The sequence below is a fragment of the Ursus arctos genome, unplaced genomic scaffold (genome assembly GCF_023065955.2).
Source record: "Ursus arctos isolate Adak ecotype North America unplaced genomic scaffold, UrsArc2.0 scaffold_8, whole genome shotgun sequence".
NCBI lineage: Eukaryota > Metazoa > Chordata > Mammalia > Carnivora > Ursidae > Ursus > Ursus arctos.
Window position 1 is genome coordinate 59963690 of NW_026623100.1, and position 24614 is coordinate 59988303.

At 41.5% G+C, this 24614-nt stretch overlaps 1 protein-coding gene across 6 annotated transcripts in view; it reads right to left on the reverse strand.

Annotated features, from left to right (window-relative positions):
- The window catches only part of LTBP1 (latent transforming growth factor beta binding protein 1), a 391256-nt gene that overhangs the window by 341464 nt on the left and 25178 nt on the right, over positions 1–24614 (reverse strand). For all 6 annotated transcript variants that reach the window (XM_057309361.1, XM_057309360.1, XM_048222571.2 and 3 more), the window contains exon 3: positions 7098–7395. In XM_057309361.1, coding sequence (XP_057165344.1) covers positions 7098–7395 — 298 coding nt within the window. The remainder of the gene's footprint in view (positions 1–7097; positions 7396–24614) is intronic.

The window sequence follows — 24614 nt, forward strand, 5'->3', positions numbered from 1 at the left end:
TCAGGGCTTTACAAAGGCAAACAGCAGTATTCCAAGAGAAACAGGTAACTCCTTGCAACATAGGTAGGTATTCATGAGACAATACTCAGACAAGGATTTAGACCTTATTTTTTTTTCCTCTAGAAAAAACTCAAAAAATGTATTAAATATTTATCATAGCCCTTCTGTGTACCCATGGTGATAAAGAGATGAAAGACTGTGTAGTGAGTGTTATGATAATGGGGAGTAGAGGAAGCACAGAAGAGAGCACTGTGGGACAATCAGGAGGTGGGGGGTGAGGGTCGATACTGAGCAAGGTCCCCCCTCCAGGCCGAGAGATCATTTGGGGAAACTGCCCACTCAGGTACCGACCATTTCCTTGACTTCTTTCATAAGTTCAGGTAAGATCCCACTATCAAAAAAAAAAAAAAAAAAAAAAAAAAAAAAAAAAAAAAATCCCAATATCAATTATTATGCTACAAAAAGCTTAAAACTTCTCCCTAAAGTTTTAACTGTTGGTGTAGTTTTATAATGAGAGTTTTTTTTCCCCTTTCAGGGTAGGATGAAAAAGTCCAAATAAAGGGAATGAGCTTACATTTCATTGTTATTGTTGTTGCTGTTAGTTAGGAGAAAGTACTGGAAGGAACATTACACTAAGCCTCCTACTCTTGTAGATATCACAGAATATAGTTTTTGGGTTTCTGTTTTTGTTTTAAGACTCACAACCACAGGGACAGGAAGGTAAGCACGGGGCAGAGATAAAGGACAGACTAGCACCCTCTTCTCCACAGTACAGACATCACTCAGCGCTGCCTCCTATCCACTAACCCATGGTAAATGCAAAGTATTCAGTTCTCAAGAACTTTGAAAGTGGAACCCATCTTCTCAATGTGGATTCTGAAGGGCTTTGCCTATATTTAGAAAATATCTGGCATACTATGAGCTCACTTGATAAATATAGAATGCATTTGAATTACTCCTGTCTTTTAAAAGAACATTTGCTCATTTGCTTCCTTTCTCTTCACCGCATCCCTGGGAAGAAGAGAATGAACAAGAGGGAGAGTTAATGCCCTTAGATAAGTGCAGTCCCCTTCACCTGGATTGAGACAGGACAGGACTTTTCCAGGGAAACTAACCACCATTCTCTCTAACATCAGGACACCATAAGATGATGAAAATAGCCATCACCAGGGAAGAAAAAAGATGGGACACATGTGAGCTCCCTAGATAGATTTGACATCCATATCCTGAGTAAAACCAGACTTCCTTCTCAAACTCCAAGAGAGGAGACTGGGTACAGTGTCTCCCGCGAAAATGCTTCCTCCTCATACCGCACAGATAACAGCTCCCATTTGGCAAAGCAGTGGTCATTTGTACCAACCGTCTCTAATGACCAAAAACATTAGCAGCTAAAGAATGGCCCTCACGACCTCCACTTGTGGTTGCATGGTCAGTGCCTATAACACCCATCACGATTAACAAGGATTAAGACAGACATTTGACACAGGTCCAAAGAGTCTCAGCAAGCAGCGCCGAGGACTAGAGACAGACAAACTTTTATGGGACACTTCAGTATGTATGTGAATAATGATACTGACGGGTGATGAAAAAGCTCTGGAAAGCTGAATGGTTTTGAATTTTGCTCCTTTGTGGAGTCTCCCCACCATAACTTATAAGCATTAACACCTTTTTACATAGAGGACGAAAGACAGACCCTGGAGATGCACCTGTGACCGAACAGTGGCAATTCTTTGACAAATACATTGACAGCTGCTTGCAGATAACATCTACAGGATACAATCTGAGAGTAACCTGAAGTGTTATTATGGAATTTTCTAAGGACTCCAGTATTATAAAGTCAAGAAGAAGTTCAAAGAATCAGAAGTGGTGGCCAAAATTTGCATACAGGATGAGGAGGCATCATTTGGTCTTTTCTTAAGCTCACAGAGTAGCTGTGATGTGGCCTGCCGAAACTGGAAAAAGGAACACCATAATAATGAATACCTTCCATGAAAAGCATGAATGAAACTACCATCTACAGCAGTGACTACGGCCAGAATGCCCTGGCCAGGGTCTTTCCAAACCAATACCCGACCAAGTGTCCAGCTGTGAACCACTGATACCCACTTGCTTCCAGTCCCTGACAGGGTACAGAGAATGATCCCAGCTACTCATCCATAAAGCTCCGTCAGAGACCATCCACTCACCAAGTATCAACCACTTCAAAGCCCTTGGCAATCCATGGTCTTAGCAAAGAAACCTTCAAAAACAGCAGAATGGAAAGACCTCCATATCCCCCCTTCCTCCCACAGTCCCAAGCTTGGATCATACCTGATCCTCTTTACCTTTGCCTCCCAAATTTCATGACATGCCAAGGTTTTTCATTTACAGTCACTGCTGAGTTCAAGTCCTTCCCTACACCTGTTACAGAGCCATCCTCCAATGACCTCCAGGGCTAATCCACTGCAGATACTATGGCCAGATTAATCTCCCAAGGCAGGAAAAAAAAATCACAGCCTTCCTCCCACTTGAAATTTTCTTTTGGTTTGTTCAATTGTTGTTGTTACTCTTCATTACAGAAAACATCAAAAATCGAGTTCTATGAGAAACCTCCACGGATCCATCATCCAGCTTCAGTAATTATCCCCTCACGGCCAGTCTTACTACCTCTATCCCTCAAACCACTGAATAATTTCAATCAAAGCTCAGACAGCACGATTTCATCTGCAAATACTTTACTATCAAATACAGCCCCCCAAATCAACAATCATCCTTTTCTACCATTAAATTTCCAATCAATGTCAGCATTTTCACGATTCGCCCATACGTCATCATCTTTTTCTTTTATATACAATTTTTTAAAATCAGGATAGACATAGTCCAAACATTGTGATTCATTAGCATGTTTCTTAAGCCTCTTTTAAACTCTAGTTTCCCCCTGTATTCCTTTCTTTTTTTCTATTTTGCTTTGTTGTATCTTTTTGGAATTGTTTTTGTTAAAATCTTAAGTGTTTAACTTGGTTTTTTAACCAATCCTTAAAACCTTTTATTACCACTAACTAGTCTGCATCTGTATCAAATTCCAATCAAATCATATCCTAAATGTGGTCTTTTTCAAATACATCCAAAAATTCTTTGATATTTGTCCCTTCAAGCAGAGCGGCTTAATTTCACTCCCTTTGAGGGCACATTTGACTCAGGGACTCACTTCTAATGAGCAGACTATGGCGGAAGTGAAGGTGTGTATTTTCAAGGCTGAAGACTACAAAGGCTCTGTGGCTTTCTCCTTGCTCTCTCCAGTGGGGGACCACTGGCCTTGGAGGAAGCCAGTGGCCATGCTGTGAGGATTCTCAGGCAGTTCTGCAGAGAGCTCCATGTTGAGAGGAAGTGAAGCCTCCTGCCAGCAGCCTTGGGAGTGAGTGAAGTTGTGGGTTCTCCAGCCCTAGTCGAGGTGCCCCTGCAGACTGTGACCTCATGACAGACACTGAGCCACAACTCCCACTAAGCCCCTCCTGGGTTCCTCACCTACAGAAACTGTCAGACAACAAATGTTTATTGCTTCAGGCTATGGAGTTTGGGGGTGATCTGTTACGCAGCAGTGGGTAACTGATACACCATGCTTTCTGACGTCACATCATTGCCATTCCTGGAAATGCGCTTATTATCCAGTTCTTTGTGTCCAAATTTAACCATTTTTTTCAAGTTCACCTTCTCCAGAGCCATCCCTAGACCCCCACTTCCTCAACACTCCAAAATCTGGAAACAATTGTTCCTTCCTTTGATTTCCTAAAGAACTCAGTAGCTGATCCTAAATCAAGCTAAAACTAATCTGGCTAAAGTAAAACCAATTCATCTACTGCTCACTTACATAAAACGTGTAGTTTTAACATTACACTTTTACTAAAGTCACTGTTCCCGCAAACCTGCCAGGCACACACCCGTCTTCGGGGGTCATGCTCTCACTTCTTTCAGGCCTTCTCAGTTGGGTCTTTCCTGACAGCCTGTTAAGACCACCAGAGCCCTCATGCCTTCCCACCCTGCACCCACCCAGCACTCCTAGTCCCACAATGCAATTTTCACCACAGCACTTGTCACAATGGTTTAATTATGTCCCTTCCATTGTCTCCCACTTTGCAGACCGTAAGCTCCAGGAAGGCAGACATTTTGTGTATTCGTTCATTCTATACCCTGTGCCCCTATAATGGTGCATACATGGTACACACAACGTGCTCAATCACAGCTTGGGGGATAAATGATCAAGACTGAAGGGCTTCATATGCCACATAATCAGGATAACACTAAATACACATTTTGATATTTTAGCTGTCTTTATGTCTACAAGCACCTTAATCAATCTCCTCCTTCAGTAGATAAAAATAAAACAAAACCTTAAAACCCCCTAAAGTAGGCAATCTTAAAAAAAGGTAACTTAAGAATTGTTACATCTCCCAAAAGTAGCCATTTTTGGTGTTCCTATCATAGGTGTTCTTTGGCGGTTTGATTAACCAGGGTTTGAGGTGATTAGGTCATTACCTAAAATCATCTGTGGGCAACTGCACCCCTGCCTTTGAGTCCCTCACAAGTTAAAGCCCATCATCATTTCAAAACCTCCTTAAAAGCAGAACTGGATCTTGTACATCTTAGTATTCCTTGCCAGCGCCCAGCTAACAGGGGAACTTATAAAAGTTTATTAAGAGATTGTCACAATTGTTAGTGCCTCAGACTATCTCATCTCCTTACCCAAAAGCACGCTGCAGGCACACCCACATACACACACTCTGTGACAATGCCATGGTAAGAAGTGTCTTCATTCAGCAGATGAAGCCTCTGAAGCAAATTTATCTCCTGACTTATTTTTCCAAAGCCATGTTTGAGCTGAAACCTTAGCCACCTCTTTGACTCACAACATTCTTGTCTAAATTATACTGCTGCTACCAAAAAAAGAAAAAGTTGCTCCTTTATCTGACTTCTGACATATGGTTCTTACTAACAATCTATATATACACATGACAGAGGGTCAAATTGTAACAGTAGAGGGTGATATTCAAGATGAATGGTATTGCTTGTAAATTACTTCACAGCTTATGTAAGTAGTAATGCAAGAAAAAAATAATTGCAATGCACAGTAACCTGACTCTTGATTGCCAAGGCACGGTTCAACACGGAATTGTTCTTTGTTTTTAAGATTCAGAACAATGCTGGAAGAGAGCTGTCTAGCTAGGATAGCATCAAAGCTTTGTATCATTTCAAGGACACACAGTTACATTCACGTTCTGGCCCAAAAATGCACCACTATCTTTTAGAGAAAGGGTCAGCAAATTACAGCTCATAGCCCAAAGCTGGCCCACAGCCTGTTTTGGTATGACCCACAAGCTAAGAACTTTTATATTCTTACCTTTTTTTAATGGTGGAGAGGGGAAAAAAAAACCAAAAGAAGAATATTGGGTGACACGTGAAATTTATACACAATTCAAATTTCAGTGTCCGTCAATAAAGTTTTATTGGATCAGTCACACACGTTCGTTTATGCGTCATCCTGGCTGCTTTTGTGCTACAACAAAAGAGTTGAGAAGCTACAACAGAAACCATGTCTCACAAAGCTGAAAATATTTATTACCTGGCCCTTTACAGAAAAAGTTGTCGCCCTCTACTTCAGGGCATGGAGGCTGAATCCTAACTGCCTCTATTTAAAGCCTAACATTTGTTAATATTATTCACTTATTAAGTGTGTGACCTTGACCAAATTACATAACCACTCTGCAGCCTCAGTTTCCATATCTGTAAAATGGGGTTAATCACAGTACCACCTTATGGGGTCACTGTGAGTTGTAAATTAAGAATACAGGCAAAGCACTTGGAAGAGTCCCTGACATACAGTAAGCCGTGACTGCGGAATCACAGAAACTACCGATCCTTCTTGCTGCGGGTTGCAGGATGTGTTCTCCCACAGAAATGCAAGCAAAGTGGTTAGATTTCAAACTAGCCCCCCAAATCTAGTTACCATGGTAGAACTGAAGGACAAGAAGAAAGGAGAGAAAAATGAAAGAAAAACAGAAAGAAGAGTGGTGAGGAGGGAATAAGAAGAGAGAGGAAAAAGTATGAGGACCCCACTCAGCAGGGACAGTAGGTGGCCTACTCGAAGGGAAAGTATAAATTAGGGTAATTTCATCTATACTAGCAGATTAAATAACTTCTGTGGGCTGCCTGGATACTAATCACCATGTGGAAGCTGTCTCTAGGGGGGAAAAGTATTCCAAATTCCCAGCAAGTGACTTACAAATGAACCGCTGGGTCGAGCCCATTTTCAAGTGGAGAACTTCCTGTATTTTACATTCCTAGACAAATGACAAGTGAGAGTTGCAGTACATTCCGCATCTTGTTATCCATGTCGAGCAGCTAATTAAAAGGAAACAATGGGCGTCAGGATGCTGTGCAGCCGAGGAGCTGCTCCTCGGGCCGCTCAGAGAACGAAGGGATAAGCAGTCTTGTCCAGGAGTCCTCATTGTGTTCAGAATGGCACTTACTTCCAAACGCTAAGAAAAAACCAGGTTCCCATAAATAGAACACAAGCTCATTCACCAAAAATGGACGTGGGTGGCAACTGGGAGGTAAACATGGTGTTAATAGAAGAGACACTTAACCTGCTACCGAGGCTGAGAAACGCTCTTTCCCAGGGCTCCCGCTCCCTTGAATACCTTCTCTGTGCAGAGCAGAGTTCCTGTCATTTCCATGTATCTCTGCAAATTTCCTGGTTTCTCTTCTTAAATTATTTCAAAACTCGACACCTCCCCCCTCCCAAAAAGAAGAATTTTTTTACTCACAACTGGACCCCAAACAGCTATCTTTCTTATTCCCACCCCATCCTGATTCTCCTAGTCCTCTCTCATGCTTCGGTTTATACTTATGGTCAATCTTCCCTGCAGAGGCTAAACACGCATACCAAATATGTTTAAGAGACCTGATGTGTAAGCATAACATGTAAAACCTGAAGGAAAGAAAAGACATTATTACCCAAGTGATTTCAGCAAATTGTGCGGGAAAAGCAGAGTGACTGAAAGCAATGCATCCAGGACAATAATTAAGGTGCTCCTGAGTAGAGGCAAGCTGAAAACACTCACTGAGAATGAATCTGCTGGGAGAGTCCTACTGAAGGCTTCGGCTTGAGGGTCAAGGTCATCTGGGCCACGGGACTGACTCTTGGTAGACTGTCTGTCTTCTTCAATGAAGTGTGTTTTGCTGCTTGCTCAGGAGGGGCCCAGGAGGCAGCAGCCCCAGGACTCTGCCCTCCAAAGCCTGGTGACGAGGTGTCTTGGGCAGCTGTGGTCTCACAGGCTTTGCCCTTGGTCCCTGGTTTGCACACACAGAGTTGAGGCCGGAGACACATCCCTCCATTCTGGCACGGTGGGACACAGCTTGCTGCAGAAAGACAACAGAAGACATGACTTTGAAGAAAAGCATTGTAGACTTTACAAATTCTTCCAAAGCCTTCACATTAGCACCAGGATTCTGCCCCCCCAAAATGAAACTGTATTTAAAAACATGATAGAGGGGCACCTGGGTGGCCTGGTCCGTTAAGCATCCAACTCTTGGTTTTGGCTCAGGTCATGCTCTCAGGGCCGTGAGATCGAGCCCCGAGTCAGGCTCCACACTGGATGTGGAGCCTTCTTAAGGTTCTCTTTCTCTCTCCCTCTGCCCCTCCACACCCCACCGCTCACACTATCTCTAAAAAGTAAAAATAATAAAAAATAATTTTAAAAAATGATGGCAATAACAACGATGGCGATGATGATAGCCAATATTTATTAATGGCTTCTTAGGTGCCAGGGACTGTTCTAATGAGATATCAACAAATTTAATCTCCCAGCAACCGCTCTAAGTAGATGTTTTATTTTGCCTATTTTACTGATGAAGAAACAGACACAGGGGTTATGTAACTTGCCAAAGGTCACACAATTATGAGTAAATAGAAGAGCTGGGAATTGAATCCAAGTGAACTGGCTGCAACATCAATATTCTTAACCACTTTATTAAAGTGCCTCTCAGAAATGCATCAGAAACAAAGGAAAAACTTAAGAAAAGGCTTTGCCCTTCTTTTTAAACTGTGCTCTGTGGCTCAAGTTTAAATTTTAGGTATCCAAATAAGACTCGGCAAAAGAAAGCCCAAGTCCCATCTCAAACCCCAAAAAGCAGGACAGACGTCATCTAGCATAAGCTATCAGAGCGTGGAGTGCCTGAGAAATGTAGTTCAACCCACCTTTTTGTTTTTACAGGACAGAAGGATGCACAGATTGAGAAGCAGCCAATATGCACGTTTATAATTATGTTTTTAAAAGCCGGTGCCCTGGGGCGCCTGGGTGGCACAGTCGTTAAGCGTCTGCCTTCGGCTCAGGGCGTGATCCCGGCGTTCTGGGATCGAGCCCCGCATCAGGCTCCTCCGCTATGAGCCTGCTTCTTCCTCGCCCACTCCCCCTGCTGTGTTCCCTCTCTCACTGACTGTCTGTCAAGTAAATAAATAAATAATCTTTAAAAAAAAAAAAAAAAAAAGCCGGTGCCCTGTACACCATTCCTAATGTTACAATGAATGGCAACCAAAAAGAAACGAGCTCTTTATCTCCTATTTGATAGGATGCATGTACTCTGAATCAACAGACTTGCAGCCAGAGTTTTAGTCGGCAGGGCTATGGGCCACGGGTAAGGTAAGTGGATTTCATCATAGGCAAGATACCAGAGGAGTTTAGAGAGTATGGACTTAAATTTTTTTAGGTTATATGATGTTATAGGCTGGCGGACAGGATTCCTTCAGTTTCTGCTTTATTTGTCCAAATGCATTGATTTACGCCCACTGATTTTGTTATCAGTCCACTTTTGACTTCAACTCTTGGTCCTCGGGCAGATTACACTACTAAATCTCCCATAAAATTCAATGCCAGATTCAGTCCATAAACATTTACAAAATAGATGAGGGATACGAACCAGAGGAGGCTCAGTTATGGATAAGCCAAATCACCAAGACCTAAAAGCCTTTCAACCTCCCGATCTTCTATAAAAGAGAGAAGACACTTCTCCCATCTTCCTACAATATGATTCCTGTTAGTTACAGCAACTAATGGTAAGAAATGACCGTCAAGTGTCAGAATACTAGGCTGACAAGTTTTCCAAAAGTGGGAAAGGATTCTTAAAAAGCAAAGAAAAATGCAGCCAGCTCCCTTGGTGACCCTGGGGTAAGTTATTTAACCTTGGTCTCTGCACCTGTACATGTTTGGGGCAGGAGGAGGGCAGTAACTGCTTTCTCTAAAATGGTCCCTAAGAGCTCTTACCAAATTAGGCTTCTAGAATTCAAAGCCCAAAACTATGCAGTTCCAGGGTTCAGGATTCTAATTTATCAGCATTTTCTTGGCCAACTGATGATCACTGGGTCCCTACTCGGCCATGGTTATTTATGGAATGTCACAGGAATGGAAATGGGCTCCACCCAGAGAGAACAGAAGTGGCCACGAGGGAGAACAGGACTGGGTTTTCAAAGCTGAGCCTGTGCCAGAGATCACCCCCCAGGCACTTTCATGTATACATTCTCTTCATGCTTTCAATTAGAAACATGTTTCATTTTACCATCTGAGAATGATTTCCGCTTCTCCTCCCTCCCAAGGTGTACTGCAAACATCCCCTAACCTACCAGGGAGGCTGCACGGAGCAGGTTACAAAAGTTGGTACCTAGATAAGGGCCAATCATGAAATCTTCCAAAACACCACTGAGAACATACAAGAACCTGCCTTTAGGAGGACATGGATGGATCAGAAGTGTAAAAGGGTAGAGATTTTTTAACTCTTCAAATTTGGTATAATGTGTGTGGGAGGCAGGGAAAGAGTTTTAAACAAACTTACAAACATTTTCTACTGTAAGAGAAAGAACATGCTATCTAGTAGTATGACTGGATACACTATCACCCTTCTGCAGTAAATGTGGAAAGAACAATAAGGAGAATGAGTAGACACGTTCTCTTCCACCCACCCCAGGAAGGCTCTGGCAGCAGCTCTCTGAAGCACGAGACAGGACGGGCTGGCTTGACCTGGCACAGGGGGCTGAGGGGAAAAGAGTCCCTAATTCCCAAGATAAGCCCCTCACTGGACATGAAAAGAAAAGCAAAACTCATGTCCTGCAACCACATTTTATCAAGCCATTTTCCTCGGAAATTGGAGGAACCTCACGCTGTCGTGGTTCTCGCTTCCCAAAGCGTGGTGCCTGGACCAGCAGCAGCATTACGCAGAAGCACTTTAGAAATGCATGTTCTCGGGCCGCCCCAGGCCTGCTACAGCTGAAACTGCAGCCCAACAGTGTGACTGCCCTCTAGATGAGTCAAATGCAGACTCGAGTTTGAAAACCACTGACATACAGTGTTTGTCAACTGGCACTCTTCCACCAGCAAATTTTTGAGGATTTTTTTTTCCATTTCCACTACCATTAACATACAGTGTTATATTAGTTTCAGGTGTACAATACAGCAATTCAGCAATTCCATACATTAGGATTTATATTTTTATAATGGCAAATTTGATGTTTTCACACTATAGTTGCATTTATTGTATTGAATTCTTGCTGTGATAAATGTGTTTGTTTTATGTTGCTGCCCTTGACTTTTTAATGCATAAAAAAAAAATTTTTAACTTTCCATGTGACCAAATTCCCAAGATGATTACGGGTCCCTTCCAAAGGTCTGTCACTATCTACTTCCAGTGTTAAAATTCGTAGGCGCTTATGACAAAACAGTTATTCTAACCGAGGCACTAAAGTATGTGGAATATTATAAATAAACGTTACAGAAGCACTTTAAAAATACTTTTCCACCAGTTGATTCTGCATTTGCCCAGCCAGAAGTGGTTCAACACAATGAGTAAACACAACATCAAGATCTTATCAGCGGGTTGGGCCTCGGTTCTCAGCCTTTGCTGCACATTAGAATCACCTGGGGAGCTTTTAAAACTCTCAAAACCCAAAGCTAACGCCAGACTCTGAATCAGAATCTCTGGGGGAAGGGCTCAGACATCAGTTCTGGTTTTTGCGTTTTGTTTTTTTAAAGTCTCCAGGTGATTGCAACGTGCAGCCAAACTTGAACAAAATCCTAATCCAGACGTGCTGACAGACTGGGTTTCATAAAATGCATCTCTTTGGATTTTTCCTCCTTCATTCAAAAGCTTTCAGCACATGTTAGCTGCCTATGAGATATATTTAAGACCTCTACACCTGCCCCCAACCCCCTTTCCACCCTCATTGCCCCTGGCCCATCTGTGCAGAAGCCCGTCACGCCTTGTCTCTGCACACGGTGCCCTGTCCTGAAACACAGGCCCTTCAAGCTCTTGCTCATGGAAACCTCCTCCTTCTCTATGAAGGCCTTCCCAAATGCCTGCCCACCCCTACCATAATCTCTTCATCACCCAAACTCCCATCCCCTCTCACCATTCCTACCACAGTCCCCACGTACTGCCACACGTCATCAATCATCTCTCAGCAAGTTCTCTCATTTCTCAAACTACATTATCAACTGTGAGGTCAGTTAATTGGCTCATGTGAAACTTTCTTAGCCTAGGACAGCAGCTGCAACTTCATCTTGGTCAACTAACTGGTGTGAAAGCAGGGCCACTCCTTTCCAAAGGATGCTGGGATTTGAGGACATCTGTAAAAGGAATATAATCAGTGGGCTCCTCGTCCATTACATCATAACATCTACACCTCCAGACTTCAACTGCATGTTGCATCTTTGATCAAATCTCCGATCCTTCAAAGATGTTTTTAAACAAAAATTAGTATTAAAATATACTCTGCTAATGTATAAGATCTGAGGTGACATTAAACAATATGCTGTTACAGGGGCCTGGGTGGCTCAGTCAGTTAAGTGTCTGCCTTCAGCTCGGGTCATGATCTCAGGGTCCTGGGATCAAGTCCCATGTTGGGCTCCCTAATCAGCGGGGAATCTGCTTCTCCTTCTCCCTCTGCCCCTCCCCCTACTTGGGCGCACATGCTCGTGCTCTCTCTCAAATAAAATCTTAAAAATAAATAAATATAAACAAACAATATGCTGTTAAAGAAACCATTTCAGAAACCCAGATTCGATGTGTTTCAGAAGGACTCTGAAGGGATATGACACTCTGAAACAAGCCAGTCAAGGACTAACAGAAAAGAACATCACAGTAGGAGCTGTGATAAGTTACTAAGCTTCCAGTGGAAAAGCAAGTTAAGGGGATGAGCCTCAGAAGTTCAAATGCAGGGGTGCCTGGGTGGCGCGGTCGTTAGGCATCTGCCTTCAGCTCAGGGCGTGATCCCGGCGTTCTGGGATCGAGCCCCACGTCAGGCTCCTCCACTGGGAGCCTGCTTCTCCCTCTCCCACTCCCCCTGCTTGTGTTCCCTCTCTCACTGGTTGTCTCTCTGTCAAATAAATAAATAAATAAAATCTTTAAAAAAAAAAAAGTTCAAATGCAACAGAAACAAAAAAGAGCTTCTGTGAAATACGTGCACACAGAGATACTTCCGAGATCTACAGACTGTCCCGTGGGCCTTCACCTGATCCTAAGCTGTACAGGCATAGGGCAGAACACCAGGAGGCCAGGACCTGGATGGTGCAAATTCCCAAGCCTTCCGCCACCAGAGTCAGGACATTTAGCGGAGTTCCCAGAATTAAACTCCTTTAAAGAGGACAGCAAGGGAGGTAGGTGGGATGGTGGGCTAGACAGATGATGGGTATTAAGACATTTGATGTGATGAGCACTGGGTATTGTACTTAAGTAATCGGTCACTGAATTCTACTTCAGAAACCAATATTGCACTGTAGTTTAACTAAAATTTAAATTAAAAAAAAATAAAGAGGATAGCAAGATCTATCAATGTCAAAATCAGGCAAGAACAGTACACAAAAGAAAACTAACATACAAATCAGTTAAGAACACAGATACGAAATACCTAAATAAAATATTAATATTTCGGGGCGCCTGGGTAGCGCAGTCGTTAAGCGTCTGCCTTCGACTCAGGGCGTGATCCCGGTGTCCCGGGATCGAGTCCCACATTGGGCTTCTCTGCTGGGAGCCTGCTTCTTCCTCTCCCACTCCCCTGCTGTGTTCCCTCTCTCGCTGGCTGTCTCTCTGTCACATAAATAAATAAAATCTTTAAAAAATATATTAATATTTCAAAAAGAGAAGACCAAGTAGAATTCCAAAAATATAGGATGGCTTTAATGTCAGCAAATCCGTCTATGGAATTCCCCATGTTAAAAAATTAAATGAGAACTTATCTCAGTGAATGCAGAAAACCTTCCAATAAAATTCATCACTACTCCTAATAACAAAAGAAACTGTTAGCTAACTAGGAATACAAGGGGATTTCCTTGTTCTGGTAAACAATACCTCCACCAAATCCCACAACAAACAGCATACCAAAACCTACAGCAAATACTAGGAGGAAACTGTACAAGCATTCCTATCAAAGTTGGAAACATAGAGTCCAAATGCCCACAATAACAAATAGTGGACGTGGTATTGCAGGTTCCAGCCAACAGGACAAAAGAAGAAAAAGAAATAAAAGGTCTAAGGACCTAGAAGGAAGAGACAAGTTTAACATTATTTTCAATTTAAGTAAATGTCTATGTAAATAATCGAAAAGATTCTACAAACTACTGTAAGTGATAATGTGGGACTGGTTCAGAGACAGAGAAACTGATCAATATGATGTAACATAAAGCTTAGAAACAGACTAAAACAGGGAATCTTGATGACTAACATAATAAAAAAACATTAAAAAAAAGAATTAAAAAAAAACATGGAATCTTGCAACGTGATGGAGAAAACAAATCTGTAGGGAAACAACGGATTATTTAACGGCGTTGGGAAACAGACATTCATCTAAAAGAATTAAAATCTGAGCCCTACCCACATAAGAATATACATTTAAGATCTTTAAAAACTTTAGACAAAAATGGGACAATCTCTTCATGATTTGGGGTAAGGAAGAATTTCTCAAATCTGAAAGAGTAAGTAAAAATCAAAAAAGGATTGATGAACTTGATTATATCCAGAGAGAGAGAAAATTAAGCAGACTCCGTGCCCAGTCCAGAGCCCAACGTGGGACTCAATCTCACAACCCTGAGATTATGACCTGAGCGAAAATTAAGAGTCAGATACTTAACCAAGTAAGTCACCCAGGTGCCCCAAACCTGACTAGATCATAATTTAAAAGACACTATATACAAAATTGAAAGACAAATGACAAAGAGAAGACTCTTGCAATAGCTTTAACAAAGAATTATAACCAGATATATCAAGAATTCCTAAAAATCAAAAGAAAAAAAAAACAGACAAAAGAGCTGAATTGGTTATTCACAAATGATGAAATGGGAGTGGCAAAAAATGTGAAAAGATATTCAATTATCTGAGAACTGCAAATCAAAACAACATTGAGATGCAGTTCTATAGCCAAGAAACTGGTGTAAGTCTGTTACCAGCCAGCGTTAGCAAAGATATAGGGAGATGGGAACTCTCAGAGACTGCTCGCAGGTTATTTTATACTCACCTCTGTGAAAAGCAATTTGGCAATATTTAGTAAGGTTCTAAAGTGAAAACCTTAAGAGCTAGCAATTACACTTCTAGGCTGTCATGTACTCAAGGAATTTTCACTGTATACCAGGAACAGCAGGAAAATACTGGCATTGATAAACTGTGGTATATTCATGCAATGAAATACCATAGAGCAGTTAAAATCATGATCCAGATCTATACCTAGCCACAAGGGATCCTAAAAATAACATTTACCAAGAAAGTACATTACATGATGCCACTTTATGATACTGTTCTTTATATGATAATAACCGTCCATGCAATTTTTTAAATATATAAACTACAGGTCATTTTTATAGACATATGAAATCAACAAACGCATAAAAATGTACTAGATTCACACTAAATTCATGACAGTGATCACCTCTAGAACAATACTAGAGAAGAAAATAAATCACTCTACTGGAATTTTTTTCATAAAGGAAAGATGGGTAGCAAATAGGACAACAAGCCTACCCATATTAGCTGTGCGTAACCCTCCGTACTTTTCTGAATATTGTCCTATTTTTCAAAATCAAAGTAAGTTTTAAAAAACAATGCCACAAAAGGCAATTAAGAATTGAAGGCAGTTAAAACCAGTTCCTTAAGCAGAGGGTGAAGGGGGGTGCTAAGGAGGATGAGGCAGGTCAGTGTCAGAAATTGCCCCCATGACAATGATGAACTCAAGTCTGCAAATCCTAGACTTGCAGAAAGCTGACATTAAGACATGGGTGAAAAGGATATACAACAAAATCTTACTCTATCCTGGAGGCCAGACCAGTCTTCTGAAAACACCTTTTCACCATCTGAAATCAATTCTCAAATTTTACCTAAAACAAATACTCTCCCATTTCTTCTATATTTGATTCCTACTCCAGTTGACAAGCTGATTCTAATGTTCTTTAAAAGTTCGATGATTATATTTTTAGGAAATAACCCATGCCCTGAAGCTCAGCCTCTACTGCTTTTAATTCTAAAAAAGTAGCTCTTAGTTATATTTAAAACTTGTCCCAGCCCACACAGGGCCAACAGGGTGACTCTCTGCCCCTTGCTTTTCTCTCCAAACAAGTTGTAGCATGTCTACTGCGTGTGTCCCGCAGAGAAATGTGAGTCTAACTGTGTCTTCTGTGATCAGAGACAGCAGGTGAGAAATGGCTTTGCTGTGTGTGTCTTCACAGTAATTCCCAGCTGCCCTTTGAAGTTATTCAATAACACTAAGTGATATCAGATCACAAGAAACATAGCATGAGATCACACATTTTAGTCTAACTCTGTCTGCTCCTTGCACCAAACCCAAATAAATGCTGTGCTTGCCTTGCAAATGTCTCCGGGTCAGCTTCCTCCAAATCCCTCAAGAACGAAAAATATTAGCATAACATCCCGATGCCTTTTCTATCCAGCCTCATGGAATAATGAAGAATTCCCCATCACCGAATTTTCTGCATAGGTGAACCAAGCACCAACATTATATACTAACCATTGTGGGTTTTAATCATTACGAACACCCACGTGAAGTACCTCAGGGGTGAGTGTGTGTGTGTGTGTGTGTGTGTGTGTTGTGCCCGCACGTGCGTGCATTCAGGTCCTCTTTCCAAGTCAGGCTGCCAAGTAGCACGGGCTTTCTCTCCACTCTTTCCTATTCTGTTGGCTTTTGTCATCTACTCTCAATCTCAAGTGACAACTTACCCAAGCAGACAGTCAGATGGCTGTGCAGTCAGCACAAATTACACAGAATACAAGTCACAAAGGTTGTGTGCAGAATTTCCTGGCTTTTTTCAGGAGTTTAATGCTTTTATGTCAAGTACTGAGCCGCCATCTGCCTAATTCCCCAGGAGCTGTGTTCTGTAAGGCTGAGGTTCTGGAAGCCTGAGCTCAGCAGGAGTAGCTTGTTACTATGTGATTTAATTCAAAATAGGTGGTCAGCGGAGGCCAAGCACACTCCTCCCAATGCCATCAAGAACTGTGAAATCACTCATGGAATATAACGTAATTAAGTTGTAAGTCATGTAATGAAAAACTACCAGCAGTTTTGCTGGGTTCTGTTTCTGGTCTTATTACTGCCGTTTTATTAACGTTTCTTAACTTTTTTTTTTAAGTCAGTGAGAAAAGAAAAGAAAGCAACGTTTAAGATCTACAGTTTAGACTATGTAAACATTTAGTTTAAAATAGCAAAAGGAAGAGAAAAACCAGAAAAAGTTTTTCAGAAAATTCTCTTATATAGAAAGGATAAAAGGTGTCTTTAACAAATCATAGCCAAAATTGGGAGGGAAAAGAAAAGAGAGAGAGAGAGAGAGAAGGGAAAAAAGGACAGAAACAGACAATGAAGACAAAAGAAAATGCAATTAGTAAATAAACTTGTGGGGTAATGTCCAAATTAACTCATCAAAAGAAATACAAACAAAAATGGGGAGATACAATATTTCACTAGTTTTTTGGAAGTCATGTAAAAGTATTAATATAAAGTGCCACAAAGGTGGTAGTAAAATAAAACTAAGCCTTTTAGAATGCAGTTTAACAACAGGTTTCAAATATTGCAGTAGCCTCGTTTCTAGAAGTTTATTCTAATAGTCGAAAAAGGAAATAATTATGCACACACACAAATCAGCTGCCCACAGCAGGGTTATTTATGCCAATGAAAAATTCAAAAGAAGCTACAGGTTGAGTCAAGTATGGTATTACAACCACTCAAATTTAGAATTTTAATGTCGTGCTGTTAAGTTTTTTAAATATTGATACTGTGAATAAATGTTATATTGTTAGTTATTAACCACCTTGTCTAACAGTATAATTTTATTTTGTGCACTAATGCTAGTACATATGTATCATAAATACAAGTTTGTGACAAATCTTGAATTTTACGGACTGTAAAATATTATGCACATATAGAGTACGATTAAAATTGACATCTTTATAGTTCATTAGACTAAAGGCCACATATTTCTAAGTAATAAATCTGTAATGTGTTTTAATCCCATCACATTATCCTTCTTCACTCATTCACACATTAAGACCCTCCCCCTTATAGGCTAGTGCTGTGCCAAGAACTGTGGATAAAAAGATGGAGGGGACAAATCTTCTGTTCTCAAGGAGATTAGAGGCCAGTTACGAAAGACAAGTATTAAAAAAAAAATGACTGTACAGTTATGTGCTGGAAAAAAAGGTATAGAAGGAATGAGAAATGAGGGGCCCTCATTAGGTAAAGGACAAATATGTTGATTTATTATATCCAGGGGACCACAAAGGATACAAAGAATTCTTCCAACGGTTTGTTTCCTGGAGGAACGAGAAAATCCCCCTGCCCAAGCTCCCCTACGGATAGAAGCAGATGAAGCTGGGCTTTGCAGTCTGAACCAACCCCACACCCTTGCTATGTGCCCCAGGGCCAGTTGCCAAGTTTGACTTGCACCTTCTTGGCCCTTCACTAAACCAAATACTGAGGGGCAATTCTGCATTCCACTCCGCACCAGGCACTGTCATATTCCCTGTGACTAGAATGGCACACTAGAACAATGTCATCTCTGCCCTGTGAAACTCATGACCCAGGCAGAAGACTGACAGGAGCAGCGATTATCACTATTATAAGCATATCGAAAAGGGCATGGTACACAGTTGGGGGCCCACCCATACGGGATTTAGGGTATTAGGAAAGACCTCCCTGAGATCATGAACTTAGGATCAGATCTGAAAGCTGAGAGAAGTAAGTAACATATAGGCCTGGCCCTGGAGTGTGGTGCCAAATGTTAGCAGGGAAACCTACCACAAAGCCATTAAGAAGCAGAATGAAGGGGGGTCTGGGTGGCCCAGTCGGTTAGGCATCCGACTCTTGATTTCCACTCAGGTCATGATCGCAGGGTCCTGGGATCGAAACCCACATTGGGTTCTGCACTTGGCGGGTGTCTACTTGAGGATTCTCTCTCTGCCTCTCCCCTTCTCATTCTCCCTCTCTCTCTCTCAAATAAATAAATAAATCTTTTAAAAAAATAAAGATTTTAAAGAAGCAAAAAGAAATAGATTCTGCTGACTCCAGAACAACTTTCCATTAGAGATCAAGTTCAGCAGGGTGAGGAAGAATTACAAGATATTCTTAAATATATGTGTCCAGTACACCGATCCGGTGTGGTTTAATGTGACCAGCAGAGAGACGTTATCCTATAGGTCAGGAATAAACACTAATACCCATCATCCTCCGTGTAACTTCATACTCCTCTAACTGCACTAGTCAACTCAGTAAGAGGTGGAAGAGAGGTGTGCAGTGAGACAAGCCAGCTGTCACGCTGCCAACAAGATTGTCCACAGGTACAGCAATCGGCCATACTTTAGGATTAAGACCTAGAAACACTCATGCCTGTTTGGTTTGTGTTTTTCTATTCCTAACCTAGGAAATTTGATACCCAAATATGTCCACTGCAGTATTACAATCACTATAGTAGTACAAAATAGAAACATCTCTACCCATAAAACAACAAATGGATAAAAGTCATGAAATGGGATAAGTCATTAAAAAATAATGTTTCAAAGACATTTTTAATGGCATGGATTAATGCTAATGATGTAAGGCCAAATTAAAAAATAAATACATAAAAACCTCCTACTGGCTCTAGAAGGCACTCCAGTCAGCCTTGCACCTCTCCCTATCCACTGAATTGGATCTTGTCAGAGTTGCCTGTGGCCTCTGTGCTACCAGTCTAGTGGGCTTTCTCCCTTCTTGGCCAAGAGCAGAACTGGTCATAGTGGATGAGTCCCTCCTTCCCCACTACCCCCTTCCCTTGGCTGAGATGTCACCCGCCGCCAGCCCCTCTCTCAGTCTCCCTCTGGCTCTTCCTTCCCTTCCTGACCTCTGCTGAAATTTCCCAAGGCTTGCTTGGTCCTTTGGACCCTTCTCCTGGTGATCTCATCCAGTCCCACAGCTTTGATTTCCACGTAGACTGTGGAAAGTTAGAGCTAGGCCTGGGCCTTCTACGTGAACTCCAGATTTCCATGTTCGACGGCTTCATCGGCAGCTCCCATGGAGATCTAACAGACTTCTCAAACTGAGCATAGCTTGAGTCCCCTCCCCCACCCCAACTCCACGACAGCCTCCTCCACAGCATTCGTCTCCTCAGAAGGCACTGCCGTTCACCAAGTTGCGCACCAAGTGCACTGACTTGCTGGGGCGGCTGTCACCAAGCACCACAAAGTGGGTAGTCTGAACAGCAGAAAGTCACCATCTCACAGTTCTGGAGATGGAAGTCAGAAATCAAGGTGGGGGAGGGTTTGGTTTCTTCTGAGGGGTGTGAGAGAATCCATCCCACTCTTTCTCCCCTTGCTCCTGGTAGTCTCAGGCATTCCCTGGCTTGTAGAAGCTGCTATCACTCTCCACGCCTTCACGTGTCCCCTTTCTGAGTGTCTGTGTCCCATTAGCCCTTTCATAAGGACACCAGTTATGCTGGATTAGCCATCCCCTCCACCCCAGTAGGACCTCTTCTTAACTACTTACATCTCCAAGGGCAATTTTCTCAAAGAAGGTCACATTCTGGGAAACCGGAGGTTAGGACTTCAACAAAGGAACTGGAGCAGGATAATATTTCAATGCGTAACACCCAATTGTCCTACCCGACTCTTCTCTTTATCTCATACCACACATCCAATCCATCTCAAACCCCGTCAGCCCTACCTTTCAATACATCCGAAATGTAACCATTTCTCACCACATTCCCTCAAACCCTTCCTCCGACCACCTTGTCCCCTGCAGTCTGTGCTCACCAGGACAGCCAGAGGGATCCTGTTAGAACATCACCCCTCTGCTCCAAACCCTCCAGGGTTTCCATCGCACCCATGCGAAGCCCTTACTGCCGCCTGTCCCACATCATTTCCTAGCACCCCTGGATCACCATACTCCCTGCACACTGGCTTCCTTGCTGGTCCCCACACCTGCTCCGCTGTAGGGCCCCTACCCTGAGTGCACCTCCCTGAAGATGTTCTTCCCCAGATAGTACAAGCTGCCTTCCTCACATCACTCAGCCTCGCTTGTGACCAGCTGCTCCCAAGCAACAGCCTCTGGGTTTATCTCTAGTCCCTTCCTCTGCCTCCTATTTCTTCAAAGCACTTATCCCTACCTGACATTTATCTATTTACTGTCTGTTCTCCCACTAAAACGTCAGCTCCACAGCAGGACAGATTATTGTAGTCACTACTTTTTTTTCCTTGGGCCTAGAATAAAGTCTAGGCTCATAGAAGATAATAAATAATTGCTGAATAAATGAACACATGAATGAAGGCTGGAAGAAAAACGTACCTAAATGCGAACATGAATTATTTACCTATGAGTGGCGAATTATATGTTATTTTGTTTATGCTACATTATACTTTCCAGATTTTCCAATCGCCTGTTGTTTTATAATATGGCAAAAATCAACAATACTTTTTTGAAAGGAAATGTTAATTCACTTAAGTGCTTGTTTAAACATGCTTAAATTTTTAAGGGCTGTAATTTCTACAATCTAAACAATATATGAGACACAGTACCATACACTAGACTTTATGGTAAATGTACTATATTGGAACCTACGTTTCTACTTTGAAACTTATTCTTAACATACTATGATTGGGTAATATGTCTCGTATTATTATTAACATGTTTAATCTGTTTGAAAAGCTGACTTCTTTTAATTTCATCAACCAAAAATGTTAAACAAGAGAAGCTTTTTTGAAAATCAGAGCAATAAAAAATAAGTTTTATAAGGCCAAAATGACTGACAACTTGAGAATGGAGTATCTGAAACTTAGTTTAAAATAAAGGGGAAAAAAAAAAGACTAAGACAGAAAAGATTACTTTGATTACAGAGTGTCACCTAGTGGTAAAGAAACCACCAAAGCCAGGCAGCCCAAACCAAGTCCCCTCTCAGATGGCAACTAGCTGTGTGCCTTTGGGCATGTTTCTATGACCTTTTTGGCATCTCAGTTTTCCCATCTGTGAAATGGGAATGATTTTTTTAAAAAAAGAGTTTCTATGTTGATTAAATGACTATATCCAAGCCACTTAAAACAGTGCCTGGTTCAGAGTAGTGCTAGACAGGTGTCAGCTATTAATATTATTACCCTCTGTACCAAATTCATCCCACATGTGCCCCAAAATAGCCTTCAAGGAAGTTTTTAAGAAACAGATCATATCTATATCTGGGATATAATTTTATTTCTACCGTTAGAATTTTACATTTACCTAAAACAAAAGAGCCTTTCACACTGAATTAAATATAAGCAACTTCTTTCTTTCTTTCTTTCTTTCTTTCTTTCTTTCTTTCTTTCTTTCTTTCTTCCTCACTTAATCATCCAGAGTAGAACTGCAATGGCAACAAAGTGACAGCCTCATTAAGCTAAAACACTATATACTTGTTCTCATATTTATAAACTAGTTTTCTTAAGTGAATGAAGAATCATGGCTACATGAGTGACACAGAGCCTTTAAAAATTACCATTTATTTTGACAGCATTCCTTAAGGTACATTAAGAGTATCATGTGACCGAGGACGGGAACACCCTGGTACACACACCCCAAGCCAGGCCAGAGCCTTTCCTCGCTAAAATAAAACCACTTGCAAATGTCACCGATGCCTGAGCATCACGGCAGAATGCAAACATCTGAGAGGCTCTGGACACGGCCCCTGCTACAGAGACCACAGTAATTAGGCTCTTACACCCTGAAGAGAACAGTCGAAGCCTCATTGTGCACTCTAAGGCCATTCCTCTAATGGAAGGAAGATGCACAGCAGATGATGTTATTTGCAAACAATTAGTCCTCCGGCTACTAGCTCTCTTATTGTGAAATGTGATAGAAGTTTTTCAGAATTGAAGCGGAGATAGAACCATAGACTCTGAGGGCTCATCAGCAAGCAGGTGAAAGGAGCAAGCATTAGTCTAAAGGCTCCTTTTACCCAGTGGGCCCCTTTCCGTTTGCATCTAAATTGTCTTTTAATTTAACTGATCTCTAAAATCTCTTGAATAATCTATAACCTCTGATCAGAAGTAAAAACTAGGTCATCAGTAAACACATTTAAATAATTTTTAAAAGCAAGGATTATCTTCCTTAGAAGCTGTCAACTTTAAATGAACTACTGCCTTCTAAAACACTATGCAAACTTATTAGGTAGACAATGACAACTGGGTGTTACTCTTCCCAAATTCTTAATGCTTTTGTTTTTCAGTACACAGTCACGGAAGGTTTTCAAGATTTAATCCAGGTAATTCTTTTTATTGTTCAAAATATGCCATGAATAACCAGCTTATATTCACAGTAATTTTGTTTGCCTCTTTTTTTCTTACAAAGTGGAACTGCTAAAATTTCTAATCTATTCTGGAAAAATGTAACAGAAAGAAAATAAGGAAATTTTACACAACGATTCTGGAAGTACAGATTTTAATAAAGTCCTGAAAAATACAATCAGCATGATTTCTCACAACTGCCTGTTCAACAAATAGACTATGAAGTCATCTTCTTAAGCCACAATCCCCTAAAAACGGTGTATTCCTAGTACCCATTTTTTATATTTTTTCTCAGACTTCTTCCCATTGGAAGAATCTAATTTTCTTCGATTTCTTCCCTGCTCATACTGTGCTTAGCAGCAGGCTTCTGTGGAGTGGGAATGAGAAGAAAAAGAAAAAAGACTATTGTAGTTCTTTGTGGTAGATAGTCTCTAAAGGGAGCCCCCAAAAAATTCACCTCTCCTTAGTGGCAAATGCCACTCCTCCCATCAAAAGGTGGATCTTATATTCCCTCCCCTTAAATCTAAGACGAGTCTACGACTGTTCCACCAAGGAAATGCCGAAGTACCCTTCTGAGACCTCTGAGCCCAAGCATTAAAAACACCAGGAAGCAACGCTTAGTACATCTTGGAACCCAGCCACCATGTTATCAGGAAGCCCAAGCAACCACATGGACCCATATGGAAGAAAACTGAGACCCCCAACCAACAGCCCCTGCTGAGATTTCAACCACAACAGCCAGCATCCAGTATCATCTCGCCAGCCTTGTGAGTATTCTACCTTGGAGGTAAAGCCACTCGCAAGCCACCCAAGTTGATGTCACATGACCCAGGAATGAGCTGTCCCTATTGAGCCCTGCCAAACTGCAAAATCATGAGTAAATAAATGTTTGTTTTAAGCCACTAAGTAGTAGGGTAGTTTGTCTTGCAAAAACACATTGCAGAAATAGTCTTCCCAAAGACGATTCACCATATCTCATTCCAGGGATTATGCTAATTCTACCATGCTCAATCACCCTGTATGAACACTTAAAACTGTGGCTGTTTGATCAAGTCCTCCAACGGAACACTAGCATAGATGTGATTAATAACCTCAGGAATCCTATGAAGCACGGAGAAAGCCCGGCGCAGACCTCTGTATCTTTGCATTCTCAAGCACTGAACTGGATCAAATGCAAAGCCAGCTTTCTAATGAGTGCCTGACCAAGTTACCAGGCACAGAAAAAATACTCATCTTTGATAATAATTGCAACAACTGAATATTTTACAAATTTTGTTATACATATTTTACCATTTTATAAATAATGTAATATGCAAAAACAAAAACAAAAAACACTGAATTGTACAGTTTTTTAAAATATTTTATTTATTTTTGTGAGAGAGAGAGAGAAAGAGAGAGCACCTGCATGAGTGGGGAAGGGGGGGACGCAGAGGAAGAAACAGACTCCCCGCTGAGCAGGGAGTCCGATGTGGGACTCCCTCCCAGGACCCTGGAATCATGATCTGAGCTGAAGGCAGATGCTTAACCAACTAAGCCACCCAGACACCCAAACTGTACACTTTAAATGGGTGAATTACATGGTATGTGAATTATATCTCGATAAAGTTGTGTAAACAAAATCACCATGCCCATATAAGAAAACACCATCAAATGGCTTGTAAAGCTCAAGGAAATCTAGGATAACAGATAAATGGCCCAGCTGTGGTCAAAGCTTAAGTCAGAGACTCAGAATAAGCAGGACCTCATCCAAGGATTAAAATTCCCCTACAATCTAAGTCAAGCACCTCCAATAAGAATCTCCACCCACCAAAAGCTCAGGTCAT